At 45.8% G+C, this 17,956-nt stretch overlaps 1 protein-coding gene across 1 annotated transcript in view; it reads right to left on the bottom strand.

Annotated features, from left to right (window-relative positions):
* Positions 1–11,645, bottom strand: part of LOC147725200 (scavenger receptor cysteine-rich domain-containing protein DMBT1-like) — a 57,491-nt gene extending 45,846 nt beyond the window's left edge. Inside the window, exons 1-2 of the mRNA XM_086918197.1 lie at positions 11,606–11,645; positions 4,657–4,977 (exon numbers count right to left, since the gene is read on the bottom strand). Coding sequence (XP_086774323.1) covers positions 4,657–4,977; positions 11,606–11,645 — 361 coding nt within the window. The remainder of the gene's footprint in view (positions 1–4,656; positions 4,978–11,605) is intronic.
* Positions 11,646–17,956: the final 6,311 nt, after the last annotated feature.

The raw sequence follows: 17,956 nt of genomic DNA, 5'->3' as shown, positions 1-17,956 counted from the left end.
ACATTTTCCCAACATTTCTGTGGTGGAAAGTTCCAGAATCTGTGCGGATCCACAATTTTCCACTCACCCCATGTTGCCCACAGTCTTCCAAGAAAAATGGTACCTCACTTGTGTGGGTCGGCCGAGTGCCCACGACAGGAAACGGTGTAAAACGCAACGTGGTCCCACCTCAATTTCGCAGTGAAAAATGACCCTTTTTTGGCAAAGTGCCTAGTTCTAGTTTTTGAACCGTAGATCTGCTGGCACCTAGGGAAACCTAGCAAACCGATACATTTTTGAAAACTATACACCTAGGGGAATCCAGGATAGGGTTCCTTGACTGCCTCCCTCCATGTTCTGTTGCCGAGAATCCCTTGCAAACCTAATGAACTGTTAAAAAAAAAATCCCCAAATTTATGTGGTGGAAAGTTCTGGAATCTGTGTGGATCCACAAATTTACACCCACCCCGCTTTCCCCAAACTCTTATGAGAAAAATGGTACCTCACTTGTGTGGGGCAGCCTAGTGCCCGCAACAGGAAACGGTGCAAAACGCAACGTGGTCACACCTCAATTTCGTAGTCAAAAATGACCCTTTTTTGGCTAAGTGCCTAGCTGTAGTTTTTTAACCGTAGCTCTGCTGGCACCTAGGTAAACCTAGCAAACCCATACATTTTTGAAAACTAGACACCCAGGCGAATTCATGATGGGGTGACGTGACTGCCTTCCAGCAGGTTTTGTTACCCAGAATCCCCTGCAACCTATTAAATGTCCTAAAAACACATTTTCCCCACAATTATGTGGTGGAAAGTTCTGTAATATGCGTAGATCCACAAATGTACACCCACCCCGCGTTCCCCAAAGTCTTACGAGAAAAATGGTACCTCACTTGTGTTGGTAGGCTTAGTGCCCGCGACAGGAAACGGTGCAAAACACAACGTGGTCACACCTCAATTTCGTAATGAAAAATGACCCTTTTTTGGCAAAGTGTATAGCTGTAGTTTTTTAACCTTAGCTCTGTCACACCTAGGAAAACCTAGCACACCCATACATTTTTTGAAAACTAGACATTCAGGGAAATTCAGGATGGGGTGACTTGACTGCCTCCCACCAGGTTCTGTTACCCAGAATCCCTTGCAAACAAAGAATTGTAAAAAAAAACGCAATCCCCCTTGCAAATCCAGGTTGGTTTGTGATAGGTAATTTTGATTTCGCCTCAAAAGGTTTTGGGCCACTGCCTGTCGCAGGTCCTTGACCAACCCACGCAAGTGAGGTACCATTTTTATGGGAAGACTTGGGGGAACGCTGGGTGGAAGGAAATTTATGGATCCACGCAGATGAATGAATTTTTCCGCAAAATTTGAGGTTTGCAGGGTATTCTGGGTAGGAGAAAGATGGGAGACCTACGCAAGCCATACCACGCTGGACTCCCCTGGGTGTCTATGAGTGGGTTAGGTTGGTTTCCCTAGATGGCCTCTGAGACCCAGGCCAAAAACTCATGGGACCCCGCTTGCAAAACCAGGTTGGTTTGTGATGGGTAATTTTGATGTCACCTCAATAGGTTTTGGTCCCTTACCTGTTGCGGTTCCTTGACTCACCCATGCAAGTCAGGTACCATTTTTCTCGTAAGACTTTGGGAAACGCGAGGTGGGTGGAAATTTGTGGATCCACGCAGATTCCAGAACTTTCCACCACAGACATGTGGGAAAAATGTGTTTTTTTGGTCAATTTTTTAGGTTTGTAAGGGATTCTGGGTAACAGAACCTAGTGAGAGCCAATCAAGTTACCCCATCCTGGATTCCCCTGGGTGTCTTGTTTGGAAAAATGTACAGGTCTGCTAGGTTTTCCTATGTGCCTGCTGTGCTAGGGCCCAAAATTGACAGGTAAACATATTGCTAAAAACAAATCTGTGCCTAGTCGGCTTTCTGCTGCCTTGGGGGGGATATTGGATGTGGGGTTGCCCGATATGTACCCAAGGGGAGCAGAAACACTGGCTTCTAGGGATCTTTTTGCTCCCCCCTGACTGGGCAGAGTAGGGGCTAATGTCCCCATCTGCCCTCCAGGGGGTGCAAAAAGTACACTAGACGCCAGGGAGTTATTTTGGCAAATTTTAATTAGGGTGGGGGCTGCCCACAACGGGCATTCCAATGCCCCCACCCTAATTCAAATTTGCTCCAAAAAATCCCGGGTGCCTAGTGGGCTGTTTGCCCCCTGGGGGAAGATTGGGGGCTACTGCCCCATCTGCACCCCAGGGGGGTCAGGAAAACTTTTATTTTTGCAGGGGCAGGGGGTGGGGGCATAGGCATGCCCGTTTTGGAAACACCCACCCTAAATAAATTTGCCCCCGAAAAATCCCTGGCATCCAGTGGGCTTTCCCCCCCCCCGGCAGGGCAGATTGTGGGCTAATGCCCCCATTTGCCCCCCAGGGGGGCAGAAAGTCCACTAGACGCCAGGGAGTTTTTTAGGCAAATTTTAATTAGGGTGGGGGCTGCCCTAATTTGCCAAAGAAATCCCAGCCGTCTAGTGCCCTTTTTGCCCCCCCCCTTGGGGGCAGATTGGGGGTTACTGCCTTATCCGCCCCCCAGGAGGAGCAAGAAGGCTTTTATTTTTGCGGGAGAGGGGATGGGGACATGGTCATGCCCATTTTGGGAGCCCCCACCCTAATTCAAATTTGCCCCCAAAAAATCCCTGTTGTCTAGTGGGCTTTTTGCCCCCACCGGTGGGGCAGATTGTGGGGTAATGCCCCCTTCTGCCCGCAGGGTGGGCAGAAATTCCACTAGATACCAGGGAGTTTTTTGGGCAAATTTTAATTAGGGTGGAACGGCCCAAAATGGGCATTCCAATGCCCCCACCCTAATTAAAATTTCCCCCAAAAAATCCCTTTGCCCTTTGCGCTTTTTGCCCCCACCGGGGCTACAGATTTGAGGCTACTGCCCCAGCAGCCCCCCGGGGTGGGGCAGGAAGGCTTTTATTTTTGCGGGGGAGGGGGTGCAGGCATGGGCATGCCCATTTTGGGAGCCCCCACCGTAATTCAAATTTGCCCCAAAAAATCCCTGGCGTCTAGTGGGCTTTTTGCCCCCTAGGTGGGGTCGATTGTGGGCTAATGCCCCATATGCATCCCAGGGGGGCAGAAAGGCTGTGATTTTTGCGGGGGTTTGGTGGGGGCATGGGCATGCCCCTTTTGGGCAGCCCCCACCATTATTTTAAATATATTTAAAATTCCCTGCTTTTTGCCCCCCCCCCGGGGGGGCAGATTGGGGGCTACTGCCCCCATATGCCCCCCAGGTGGGAAAAAGACTACATTGTGCCAAAATAATTTGGGGGGAGCAAAAACCCTTGCCCAAGGGGCCGCTCCCCCCTCCCTGGTGTCTCGTTGGTGGATCCCTGCTTGGGGATCGCCCTCTTGTGGTGATCCCCAAGTAGGGATCTACTGGGGAGATTCTCCCCTTTCCAACGATACCTCTCCTGTCTTTCTACTTGCTGAGGGGGCTCAGCTCGTCATCAGCACAGAAGGGGCTAAGGTTTGGACAGTTCCCCACTCTTACGGATGCCCCTCATTGGATATATAGGGAAAATAAAAATTGCTGGCATTGTGGCTATAAAAAGGAGGAATTGATTCATCTGGTATGCCACTGTAAGATAGTGCAACCAGCACGAAGCACAAAACTACGGCAACCATTCCTGGACAGAGGCATAAGGTCGTGCAGAACAGCTAACATAAGAGGAATGGTTTCCACTGACCCCCAAATGAACTGTAAGCTGATTACATTTTTACGTACTCGTGAACAAGAACTGAAAGCTAAATCTGGGCAATGATAAAACATGAAGTATATTTTATAATTGCATACATTTTAAGATGATTATATGCAGATTGCTCTTTATATGTAGTGTTTGTATATTGTTATGGTTTTAATTAACTGAACAATAAATAAATACAATTCAAAAAATTTGAATTCAATTAAATTCCCTGCAATACCCATGGAATGTCTCCTTGATGCAGAGCACGGTTGAAATAACACTTATAGTGTGGCTAGTCCCTGACAGTAATGTTGCTTACACAATAGTAAAATGGGGAGGTTGAAATATTTCAAGGCTTCTTAATTGTCGGCATTGGTTACCAAATATATTAGTTACTTAACTTGAAGTCAGGCTGCTTTCTTCCATGATGTCTTCAGCATCATCTCAATATATCCTTTCACATGACGTTGATGGAGTTACTGTATCGAAAACATCCCTAGAACTTGCTCTTGCTTTTAAATGTATAATAAAAACCAATCAAAAACAATCTACGTTTGAAAGGAAAACTAATCAGTTCCAACTTTTTGTTGTGCCCTGAGATGGACCCTTCTTCACCTATAACCTGCACATACTGAAGGACAGAAGTGACAGGGCCTGATGCTAGACGTAAGTCATCTGTATATAGGGTTTTAGCACTAGGCCACCTTCTGCTTTTGTTGCCTTCTCATGCTCCTAATAAATTCAATTCAGTTTGTCAAATTACTTCTCTGCATCTGTTTCAATTAATGTTGTCTTTTTCCATTCATGTTCTTTCTTAAGATTTTCAATAGTAATGTGATGTTGTTATGACTTGTGCATTTTTTGATTAATCCAACTCTACTTTTTTAATTAGTTTGTGACTTTTTCGATGGAGTTGAGGGACTGCTATGGGTTTCTCTTACCTCTGCACTGTACTCCACTGTCCCTCCTGTACGTGCAGCTGTTGGTTCCCCATGAACTTCGTGGACAATCGAAGAGAGATTTTTCTGCTCCCGTGCACCTGACGTCACTCATCCACACGGGGAAGACACCATTTAAAAATACATCATTTCTTGTTTCTGCTCTGGATGCAGATCCACAGTTAAGTTGTCTACAGACCACCTCAGCATCCTTTAAGTCCCACTCGCTGTCACAGACCGTCCCCCAGCGATTCTCGTGTTTGATCTCCACCCTTCCGCTGCAGGCGTCCCCGGAATTCACCAACCGGACAGTATCGGCTCCCCCTGTGAAGAAAGGACCAGAAGGAACAGGTCAGAAACATTTTTGCAGAGAAATCTAATATGCAAGAACAATTGCCGTCAAATCTTTAGAAAATCCATCCACCCTTATTGTCATCTCTTAGTGACTACTGTGGCATGTGTGCTACCAGATTACACTCAGTGGCTTGTGCTAATAACCAACTTAGAACTCTTTCTATCGACCTAAATGACATCAGAATTTGTATATTAACATTTGGGACAAATGCACAGTTTATGTTGACTGACCTGGTGACTAATACTTGACAAAGCCTTTGGAAGCATAACATATGTGTGTCCTTTAAGGGGAACTCTTTTTGATGAACCCCAGATTGAGCACCTCCCTACAAACAAGTATAAACATGCACATAACGTTCTACCTCATTAGACCACCTGGGGGCCTCAAATAAACTCTTTCATAAATTATAGATTTTGTGGGCTCAGAGGGCGGGTTGATTAAGGCTCATGCAACAGAGTATAAGGACAATGCTGCCTGTGAGCCCTGCAGAGATGATGGAGACAACCCTCTGCCATCAGAAGAGGTAAACCACCTTCCCCATCTAGAGCTCTGGACCTGCCTAGCACTGTGTAGTCAGTGACTCCACCAGAGCAGGGGATTCCCCAATGCTGACCTGGCCATTGTGGGGGTCATTTCAATGGCGATTTCCAACCAGCCGTATTATAATGGGGGTGGGTTTGTGGCGGTCGGAAAATCTGACCAACATGCGTCTGGCTGGCTCTTTGAGCCTGCTGGTGTGGTAGAGGCCCACCTATCCCAAAAACGGTGGCGGTGCCTACCAGGCACCAGCGTTGGAATTACAATGTGCCTCCCCACCAGCCTTTCTATGCCGGTTCACCCGCCATTGAAAGGCTGGTGTGGACGGACTTCGGGCCTGTAGCGGGCCCCCCTTGCCACCGGGCATTTTGGTTTTGAGTTTTGGGAGCACATATGGTGCCCACTACATTTCTCTGCACCAGGTGGCAGGTATCGCGTGGAACCTGCCACGTAGTAAAGGCATTTTTTCCATTGGGGTGGTGGCTGCATTGTAATACCACATGTGGTACCGCCGCCCTAAAGGCGGGCGGTCCCCTTCCCCAGGACAGAAGTCCGTCCGCAATTGTAATCAGGCCCCATGTTTCTTGTTACTTTTAGGCCTCTCCGCGTGTATTCAGTGTACTCCCAAAGTTGAGGATACATGGGGCAATCTTTGTTTACTGTGTCTCGGAATGTTATGTCTTACATGGTGTCCCAGGGCAGGAGAGTGAAAGTTGCCCCTCCTTAAACAGTGCTGGGTGTTCTTGATATGAATTGAGTGGCATATTATGCTTTTTTGTAAGTCCACCATAAGTAAACATAGGCTGTGCAGGTGGGTTTGAAGCAAAGTCTTTCGTCACTCACATGTGAGTATGTCTACGAAGATATAGATAGATAGATAGATAGATAGATAGATAGATAGATAGATAGATAGATAGATAGATAGATAGATAGATAGATAGATAGATAGATAGATAGATAGATAGATAGATAGATAGATAGATTTGAGTAAATCTCTAATATTTTGAAAACCTGGATCATTTCTGTCTCCCCAAAGGGACTTTCACTCTTACATTGTCCCCACCTTTTAAACCCTTTTTCTGTTATTCTTTACCTTCCTTTGCCTTTGCTTGTCAAACTCCTTCCTACACCACTCATCCTTCGTGTTCAATCTAACTGGGCATGTACTCCAAATTACCTATCCCTTTCAACAGTTGTGTGGTTTTCTTTCATTGTATAGCTCATAGTATAGCTCATTGTATAGCTCTGTATGCTGTATGCTGTGAGGGGTCATTCTACATGCTACAACTCAATCATGAGATACTTCTCTTCAACTTATGCCTGTCAATTTGAATTTTTTGAGTTTATAAAACACTATTTTGATATCAGGATGGAACCCATCACTCACTTATTTCCCATCTCAGACAGTTTTGCATTCCTCAGTTAAAATGTGAGCCTCATTATCTCCCAGGATTTTTGTGCATAAACGTTTACTTTTGTAGGTCACATAGATAATGGAGATTGTAAAAAAGTATTGAGTTTTTAATATCAAGAAAAAAATAATATCATTGCAAGAATATGTGATGTAGGAGATATTGTTAAACAGAATTTTGCAGGGAAGAATACACATTTTTGTGGTGTTTTTAACATACATGGTAAAAAGTATTGTTAAAAATTGTTGTTAGTAATATAATTTCATTCAATATTACATTTTGATAAAAAATAGTTTGATACTATATTGATTTTTTAAAAAGTTTTATCCTGTTTGTGCAGTGAATGGATTCTTGTGGAGGACTTTGGCAGTGTAAAAATACTCGAAGGCACATTCATATTCCCAGTTATTTCTCCACCAGTTCTCGAGCAGATAATCTTCAGAAACAGAAATTAACACTTTTTGAAAAAAAAATTGCTAGCACATTGGGTATATACAGCTTTTAGGAATATAAAGAATACATAAGCATATTAAATTGCAAGGCCTTATTTAAATTTGATAAACATTAAACATTGCTGCTATTTCTAAGAGGAATCTCCCACAGCACAATACCTGAGAATTCAACAGTCAGAGAATCACATACTGTTCAACCTTGAGCTTAGTTTAGTGAATTGAAAATAATGCACAGCTCAAATTGAAATACAGTTAACAGATGTAATCTCATCTACACATCTCAGTGAAGCAGGAACACTCAGTGTGCCTTGTCCTAGTTCTAGAAGCTCTCCTAATGTATATGGTCACTCATGAAGGGTTGTATGTCAATACAACGCGGGCTTTTACCGCGCATGCCATTACAACACGGGGCTTACAACGAAAGTCGTTACAACGACTTTCGCTGGAGGGCGCTGGATAGTGGAATAGTCTAATTTTCTATTCCAACTCCAGCCCACGATGACAGTAGGGAAGGTGTTGGATAGAAAATTAAACTATTCCCTATCCAACAGTGCCCTCCAGCGAAAGTCGTTGTAACAACTTTCGTTGAAATTCCCGCATTGTAATAGTAGTGCGGGGTAATCCCCGCGTTGTTATGGCTGTTCTCCCTCATGAAGAGTAGGCATAGTCGTTGATTAGCTGGCTAAAGCACAGATCAACAGTCGTTCCACTAGGAGCTCACACAGTCAATACCTACTGTTCTTAAAAGCTCATTTGTCTCTATATGTTTATTCGCTCTACCTTCTCGCTAGACCACATTTTTTCACCTTGGTGAAGAGGCGGCTCTTCTAGTGTTGAAGGGTGTGCTCTGCCACGCTTCAGCTCCACTAGTGACTTGGATGAGGCAAGCCCATAAAGATAATTTCATTTAGCACAAGGACTGGTTGGGGGGGTTAGTCAGACAAGTCTGTATGGAGGGTATTCATCTTCGATAGGTGCAGCCTTCATGGCTGGTGCTTGGTTTCTGCAACTACAGTTCCCAGTCCTGGTCTCCAGGAGGTGTTGATCATCAGCAGCAATACTGCTATTGACAAGGAGTATACATACCACCATTTAAATCTGGTCATTAGTCACTTTTTTGGAACTTGAAAATCTCCAGCAGGATGAAGCGGCACTCTGTAGCCAACAAGGGCTCTATGAGGCCAGATATCATGTATGTGAGGAAATGCTGAACAAGAATGTTGTGGGAGCTAAAGCAAAGTCAGGACAATCAGATGGCGTCTTGGGCAGATTGATGAGCAGGTAGCTCCGAGTCTCTTCCCAAAGTGATTTTTAGCTGAAGAATTTGTAAGCCTCATGTTTTCTTTTAATACTGTTTGGGCACCTTCAGCACAATTTTCAATGGTCCAGGATTGGGTGGGCACCATACAGAAGGTATGAACCACTTCATGCTGGGTCCATTTGGAGGGTTAAACATTTGGGATATTTTTGTGTCCCTGTATCGAAGAACAGGAGGCCAGCACACTAGCCCTTGAAATCATTCTGGCAATGTTAGGTTCAAGCACAAAGGCAGGCCTCAAATAGTAGCCAGTCCTCTGAGGATCTAAGACAGGCTTACAGCAGCTGGACAATCCTCTTAAGTACCCAGCTGTCCTTTTTAACAGCAGGACAGTCCTCTCAAGTGCCAGGTGCCTTGTAAGTGTCCTCCTCAGTTGAGAAGTGAATTGAAGAGAGGGTCTGAGGGCACACTTTTATATACCTAATGCCAATTTTGAAGTGGACAGAACTTTTGGAGTTTTCCACTCACAAATAAGTCTGGAATATCTTCATTTCTGCAGAGGCTTAAAGTGGTCTGGGCTGAAAAAAGCCTGAGTGTGTGTGCTGAGGCATCTCCTTTGAAAGTGGAAAAAGCTGCGCAACACATCGGGCAGAATGGCTCATCCTGCCAACACCTAATTTCCCTTTGTCTCAATGTGTGGGATGAATACCCAAAGGCCAACTCTAATGCTAATCACAGGCATGTGACCTAAGATGCCAGAATGTAGGCACCAAATGGTTAGGAGGAGAAAATGACAAATTTCTCAAATTAGAGATAGAAAAACAATGAGAGAAAGAGGGGGAGTAAGAAATGGGGCCACTCTTGTTCTCCCTAAACAACATCAAAACAACAACGAAAAGAGTGTGGCCAAACAGAACAAGCATTGGCATAGCCAATAGGTCTCACCTTTGGGACCTTAAAAGTGTTTAGTTATCCAGCACAATATCCTTGGTGCAACAACATCAAGTGTTGCATAGCTAAACACTTATACGGTCACAAATGCGAGACCTATTGGCAATGCCAATGCTTTTTTTGAGTGAGTGACTCGTACAGGTATGCCACTGTGAGGTAGAGATGTGGTGAGAGTGGATTTGGTGGTGGTGGTGGACGTGGTGGTGACCGTGGTGGTGGTAGATGTGGTGGTGGTGGACATGGTGGTGGTTGACGTGGCAGTGGACGTTATGATGGATGTGGTGGTGGTGAAAGTGGTGGTGGTGGATGTGTTGGTGGGCTACATCGTGGTGGGCATGGTGGTGGTAGTGGATGTGATGGTGATGGATGTGGTGGTGGACATGGTGGTGGTGGATGTGGTGGTGGACCTGGTGGTGGGAGACATGGTGGTGGTGGACATGGTGGTGGACATGGTGGTGGTGGACGGTGGCTGACTGATGCGGCAGCTCCGCCGGACGGACATCAAACAGCGTGTATAGCGACCACATATGCGACCTAACATGCCAACAAATGTTATGTGGTGCAATCGGAGCATGTCGTGCACCCGAGGATGACCTTTAAACAGCGTAATTGTGGAGCTATGTCCGGTGATCGCCCCGGAAAGGACTGTGGCTGAAATTGGGATGGTGGGGTAAGATGACGCCTGCTCCCAAGATGTTGCTGCAATCTCGGCTCTCACGTTATGACACTGCCAGCTTTTGCATTCCACCCTCCCACGTAACCTATCTAACATAGTTATGGGGCATACGAAGCTGTGAAATGCCAGGAGGTGCCCGAATTAGGAGAAAAGCGCGCAAACAGCTACTGAGCCGATTGAGCCAAAATGGCGGCCCCCATGGAGCACCGTTAATGCGACTAACTGACTCCCGCTTGCTTCCACAGGGCACTGCCTGCACACTACCCGAGAGTACTATATAGCCAGTAAAGTGCTCGACGCTTTGCTGGATGAATAGCACAACCCGGAGTTCTATGGACTGCAGAGCCGTATTTACAACAGCCACGGTGTTGCTTTCGAGGCAGGCCGCCTTTGGGACGCCGCTGTGTCCGGAGATGCCGTGTGTATGCCCGCGCCCATATAGCATGCTGGCACACGCCTGACTCTGCCAATTTCCTCTATCACATGGGGATGTGGTTAACTTTGCATGGCACACTTGGGAAATACATCGGCCATTCATGCGGCACATGTTGCACTGCGGTATGACGCTCCGGCTGTGACACTGAGACAAAACTAATCATTGAATAAACTGTGGAGCGCTGTGCAGACGAGCTGCATCCCCTCTGATATATGACCATCAATTGCGCTCAACATCTCATGGTGGTGAGTCTTGTGGGAGACGCGGAAATAATTAACTGCTGGATCTGGCGAAACTCTGCATGCAACGTCCAACCATACCGACACATAATGTTTATTTGCGCCAAGCGGCCATTTTGGCGTGATCATCGAATGGTGAAAAACACTGACACAGACCCAGATCACTTCATTACTAAGGCGCTTTTTCCGAATCCGTCGCGCTCATATCCTCTGGTGCACACTTTCTGGAAATACAGTCCTAACACTACCCAGGAAACTTGGTGGCGCCAGGGTGATTACAATTGAGGGCTGATGTGTGCACGCTAACATAGTACATGCTTCAACACTGGTGGTGCGTCACACTCATGTTACCGCTGCTGAGTGCAAAGCGAGAATACCGGCTTGCCATCATCAGAGTGCTGGGTTATATTGCGCCTGACTGCGGACCCACTGCAACTTTTGACGTCTCGAGATGGGAAAGCCGGACAAGCAACAACCTAAGTTAAACTTTGAGCAAAGAAGGACGACGCGTACACCTGCGTCACAATCGGGCATGGAGACAGACGCGTGGGATGGAGCAACGCAGGAAATGGAGTCCATGCTGAAAGCCATCCAATCCACCCTCCAGGACATGAAGGGTAAACTGGACCACCTCACCTGCCAAGTAGATAATATGGCGTCGAAGTTGGACAGACATGGCGAAAGACTAGATGAGGCTGAAACCAGAATATCGGCGGTTAAGGAGGAAGCACACGCAAGTACAGCTAAATGCACTGGTTTCGAAAAAATACTGGAAGTCATAAGGTCGAAGCCGGAGGATTTGGAAGCTAGATGGCCTCGCAATAATGTACGCATCGCAGGTGCGCCAGAATCCACAAACACGGGCAAGATGGATACGTATGTGGAGGAACTCTGCCTGGCACTCTTTGGCAAAGATGCACTATCGCGATATTTATCGTGGAAAGGGCTCATCGCACCCTGGCACAGCGTCCTCCACCGGACTCACCACCAAGGCCAATAGTGGCACACATCTTGAATTATCGGGACAGGGATACTATATTGCGAATGGCTCGTGAGCTTAAGGACCTCACCTTCCAAAACAACAAACTGGAATTCTATCCTGACTACACGATGGCTGTGCAGCAGGCCCGCAAAGAATTTAACGCAGCGAAGGCCAAAATACACAACTTGAAAATAGAATATGCTATGTTGTACCCAGCGCGTCTGAAGGTGACATGGAATGGCAAACCGATGATTCTCACAACGCCTAAGGCAACGAACGACTTCATCAAGACCATTGTGACCTCCCGAAAGAACATAGGAGAACAAGACCAGGAACATGACGAGGAATGAGGTCCAACTGGGAAATAGACAATGTCAGTGACACTGATGCTCACAGATGCCCCAGACGACCTGGTAGGATCTGCCTTGTCTAACATAACTGCTGATTTGAGTTGCGATGGGCACCCCGCCAGCGGTAAGTTCACATTCTGATTCAGAGCCCAGCCCTAGCACACACGACTTTACAAATATGTGTGAATATAAACCGTATCGATGACCCATGTGTGCTGAATAAACTGTAAGATGCTTGACCTCAGCACACAACTCTCTTTTACTATGTGAGAATAATTCCCTAGTCTCGCTGAGATGACTGAGATACAGGCCTGGGAGGCTACTGGTCACTGTATGAACTAGGAAGATGTAGATGCTATTGCAGATGTAGCTCCTGATGAACCATGAACAATGTTTCAGAATCACTGCGCTTTATCTACCTTCACGTATAACCTTGTTTGGTTTCCTCATTGGTTTCATTCCGTTGTGGGCACGGGATGCTTCTGCCGTAAGCATATTCGGTTCATTCTGAACTGGGGGCCGATTTTATAACAGACAAAATTCGAGTGGCCCCTTTAATTATGTGGCTTAAAATTTGGCTTAATAAGGAACTATCTTTAAACCAGGCCATTTTGAAAGACTGTCTTTTACTTGACAACGCCCACAAAATCAAGTGGTTAACCTATGTTAAAAATGGTTTTAGCGCTCTGGGACGACCTAACCTCTTCTCTTCACTGGAGACTATATTGCGGACTGATATTGTTAGAACCAAAAATGATATGCTCATGAGGCTGTCCCTATTAAGAGAGGAAAAGGAGCTGGTAAAACCTTTGGTTAGAGCACACCTTTTGGTTGCAACCCCTCCAGGCCCTGAATTTTATCTCACTCTGGTTAACCGCCCCTTTCATAGGTTCTTATTAACTTGTTTCCGCCTAAATATGATTCACCTGATATTAGGTCAATACACAACTTGGTGTAAACCTGATGAATTTCCACCTTGTTCTTGTGATAGCTTTTCTATCCAAGATACTATACATTTCACCATGTTCTGTGGGCATTTTACAGTGGAAAGGAGGAAGTATCTTGTGCCAATATTAAAAAAGGCAGGGTTTCTGCAAGTCAGACCAGCACTCCTCTATTTGCAGCTGTTAAATCACCCCAGCACTCTCTTTCACGTAGCCAATCATTTGGTGTGTGCGGTACGCACCAAGAAAAGACTCATGGAGAATGAGAGATTGGCCATATTGTTGTGAAGCTTTGCACCTTGCACTTTAGTAGTTAAATAGTACCATATATCAGGAACAAGGTTGATGGCGGTATGATGATTTTTAAATATTTTATGACATAGTTTTTAATAAATTTAGTGATGTTTTTAAAAAATCTTTTGCTCTCTTGTTTTGTCTTTTAGTAAACTATGATATGGTTTTTAAATTCAAAGATGTATATTTTTAACATTGTATAATGTGTTTTTCTTCCCTACCGGGTCCTATTTGTGTTGTACGCTGTGTTCTTTATCTGGCTTTGCTATAAGATGAACCACTCTACCATCACTCTATCTAGCACAGCATTTATTCCATCTCAGATAAACATTGCTTGTATACGACATCAGGTGTGGCATCAATTGCGCCGGGGTAAGTTGCACGCCCTGCAAGGAGTGGTGCTATGTTTGGTTTTCTTCGCAATGCACTGTTAATTGCTATCCTGTTGCAGTATGGTGTGTTATTTAGTTTGCTACTAGATAGCGTAGTCCGTCCACATCCGTTGGATCGGATGGAGACGTGCAGTCCAGGCGGACCCCCCAATGGGTGATCCCCATGAAAGTTCTATGCAATTGGGATGTTTAACTGGGGTGTGGCATCAGCAGGATTGGGCTGCTGTTGTGGGAGGGGGGTGGAACATGAGGGTCACTGTTTTAGTTCAAGGATCAGACTGCTTAAGATGCACTTCCTACATCCAGTCGGAAAATACCTGTTGTTTTGAATACGGTGTCTATATGCAGAATGTGGTGTTTTCCATACGGAGGTATTATCGGGATAAGACTGAGAAAGTTCACAGATCACTTTATTGGGCCCCATGGCTGAGCCTACGTTAGCTGCACAGACACTCAATTTGCTCACTTGGAATATAAGGGAGTATACCAATCCCAAAAAGATACTGCATATATTTGCATGCCTGGACAGGGGGCGTATTGATATTGTAATGTTCCAGGAAACATACGATGCTCCACATTCACATGCACAGGTGGGAAGGAGGTGGGCAGAATCTATTCATTGCTCAAAATACTCATCGTACTCTAGAGGGGTCTCCATCCTGGTTAGGAAAGGTACGAATTTCAAAATTGACACATCGACACTGGACACGAACGGCCGCTACATTATACTCAGAGGTATGATACGCAGTAGGAGGCTGACACTAGTTAACACATACGGTCCAAACACTGACGAACCTGACTTCTATCACGAGATTTGGCAACAGCTACACTCTGAAGATGAATACACTTTACTTTGGGGTTGTGACCTAAATATCGCTCTAGATGATAATCTGGACAGATCGGGTAACACGACGGAACACCACACACGAGCCCGTGCCAAACTACATGACGTACTGTTAGATGTAAATATCAAAGATATTTGGAGAACACGTAACCCAGGAGTTAGAGAGGAGACGCATGCGTCGGCTGCAAATGGCAGCTGGTCGCGCATAGATTACTGACTGGGCTCAGATGATTTACCGTTATAGACCAGGGCGATATCGCATATGCCCAAGACGCTTTCTGACCACAACCCCATCAAACTGTCACTACAAGTACCCAACTACACACCACCACCATATAGCTGGAGGTCTAATGCGGCAGCGCTTACTGACTCATTCTATGCAGACACAATTGCAAAGGCAATTAGGGAATACTTTCAACTGAATGAAGCATCCACAGACGAGGCTGGCCTCTTATGGGAGGCATTTAAAGCCACAATACGCGGTGTCTGCATCAGCACAACGGCAGGGATATTGCGTGATATCAGAACACAACTGTCTAGATGCGATTCCAAACTCAGTATGCTAGAACGCCAATATGAAATAGCGCCACAACCTGCTATACTTAGTGAAATCAGGGAGACACTAACTGAACATCAAGCATTTGCTGCTGATGAAATCAAATATCTGAGTAAGAAACACGTAGCCAGAGCGTACGGAGAGGGCGGACGTCCTGGGCGAGTACTGGCGTCTAAAATTTGAGCAGGTCGCAAAACTAACACAGTAACGCAAGTCAGAGGGGAAGATGGTAGGATGCACACAGATCAATCGGGTATACAGCAGTGCTTTGTCCAAAATTACAGTGACCTGTATAAATCACAACCGGTGGCTACACAGCAAGAAACGCTCCATTATCTGGAGGACATTGCCATTGCATGGCTTTCCGACACACAGAGGCAATATTTAGCACTACCGATCACTGTAGAGGAAGTGACGGAAGTGATCCAATCTTTACCTAATGGCAAGGCCCCGGGCCCGGAAGGATTCACTTGTGAATTCTACAAAACGTACAAAGATATCCTAGCGCCTCGGCTAGTTGCTATGTTTTGAACTGCGCATGACGCTCAGTTACTACCATCTACACTACGCGAAGCACTACTCATAGCGCTCCTTAAACAAGGCAAAGATCCTGATAGCTGCAACTCATATCGCCCGCTGTCTTTGCTAAATGTTGACTCAAAAATTCTCTAAAAAACTCTCGCCATACGATTACAACCACTCATGGCGAACTTGGTCCTCCCAGACCAGTCTAGTTTTATACTCTCCAGGAACACTGCACACAACACTAGGACACTCTGTGCGGTCTCCCATTACACAACACCAACCACGAAAGCTGTAGGGGTCATGCTGGACGCCGCAAGGGCATTTGATTCCATTGAATGGTCCTATCTATTAACGATACTTCACAGGATGGGTTTCCCCCAAATATTTATTCAATGGATCCAGCTATTGTACACCCGACCTATGGCCAGGGTTAAAATCAATGGTTATTTCTCGGATGCCTTTAATGTAGAAAGGGGGACTAGACAGGGCTACCCACTGTCCCCTCTCCTATTTGCCATTGCCCTAGAACTTTTGGCCTGCATAGTTCGGCAGAAGAACCATCACCTAGCGCTCCAATTCCCAAGAAGACCTCTGCACTTAGCCCTTTATGCGGATGACATGCTCCTATATGTTCGCGATTCCGCAACAAATCTGGACCCCCTATTGTATACATACATCAAATTTAGGGGATTCTCGGGACTACAAATAAATTGGGAAAAATCCTTGAAATTCCCACTGACGGACACTACACTGCCGCATGCGATAGAATACCCATTGGAGTGGCAAATTCTGTACGCTATCTAGGGATTTGGTTCCACAAGGACCCAGAAATAGTAATTAGGACAAATTATGGAAAAGTAATAGACTCCCTAGAAGACAAAGTTAAGAGATAGATTCAGCTCCCATTGTCGCTAGCTGACCGCATAGCGATTGTTAAGATGGTAGTGCTTCCGAAACTCCTCTACCTCTTCAATAATATCCCTATTTAACCACCAAAGGAAGTTTTCAAACGTATAACCGCTATTGTGTTGAAACTGATTTGGGCAGGTAAACGAGCACGCGTCCAACTAGCTGTATTAACACTACCATACTCCAAAGGGGGGTGGGGGATGCCAGATTTCCTATTATATTACCTATGTGCACAGGCACAATATGCCACCTTTTGGTACCACACAATTCCATATCTAACCCACGTAGCTATTGAGGAGGGAGACGCTAAGCCTGTCCCACTGGATGCCATCATCACACATGATAGACCCCCGCCTCATAACAAGGACATTAACACGATTGACGCTACGAACGCAGCATGGAGGCGGTTAGGCCAATTAGCACACAAACTACCACTCTACGCTCCTGCTTGGCCACTCCACCATCATGCCAGGTTGTCGGTAACGGCTGAGTCTGTGGGTATGGAACTCCTAAATCGAGTAGGGATGGTTTCGATGGGTGACCTATATAAAGATGGAGTGTTCCTCACGACAAATGATTTGGACTACATCCAAATCCCAACGTTACTATTTCAATTCACATTTCACAGGCTGAAAAGTGCGATTAGACAACTCTACCCTACCTTTCCTGATGAACCACCTACTCTGGATACACTACAACTCGTCCTAACATCCCCAAACGCTAAACACTTAGTATCTTGACTCTACGCGGTGGCACAGGCGGAAATAGGCCATAGGGCTACAAAAGCTCAGGAACAATGGAACCTAGTGCTGGAAATTCCCCTTACGGACAAGGACTGGGAGACTGTTTGCACACTGACTAAGCTGCTTACACCCAATGTCAATTTGAGGATTATACATTTTAAGTACATACACCAGGCATATTTCACCCGGTTCAATTGCATAGATACGGATTACGTGAAGAAGTGCAATGCAAAAGGTGTGGTTATGACCAGGCGGACTTTAGCCACTTAGCATGGCATTGCGCGGGGATACAAAACTACTAGGCGGAAGTCATAACTGTATTGTCTATAATGGTGGGGGTTGACATTGAATGCACTGTTCGTTGCTGTCTCCTGGGTCTACTGGGCAAGGTGAAAGCCACAAAGCGTAAGTTCTGTGCGGTGGCCTTGCTGTTGGCTAAACGCAGAAT

This window comes from Lissotriton vulgaris, chromosome 4_1, assembly GCF_964263255.1.
Source record: "Lissotriton vulgaris chromosome 4_1, aLisVul1.2, whole genome shotgun sequence".
Lineage (NCBI taxonomy): Eukaryota > Metazoa > Chordata > Amphibia > Caudata > Salamandridae > Lissotriton > Lissotriton vulgaris.
Note: the sequence above shows the minus strand (reverse complement) of the source record. Positions and strands in the feature narration are given on the sequence as shown.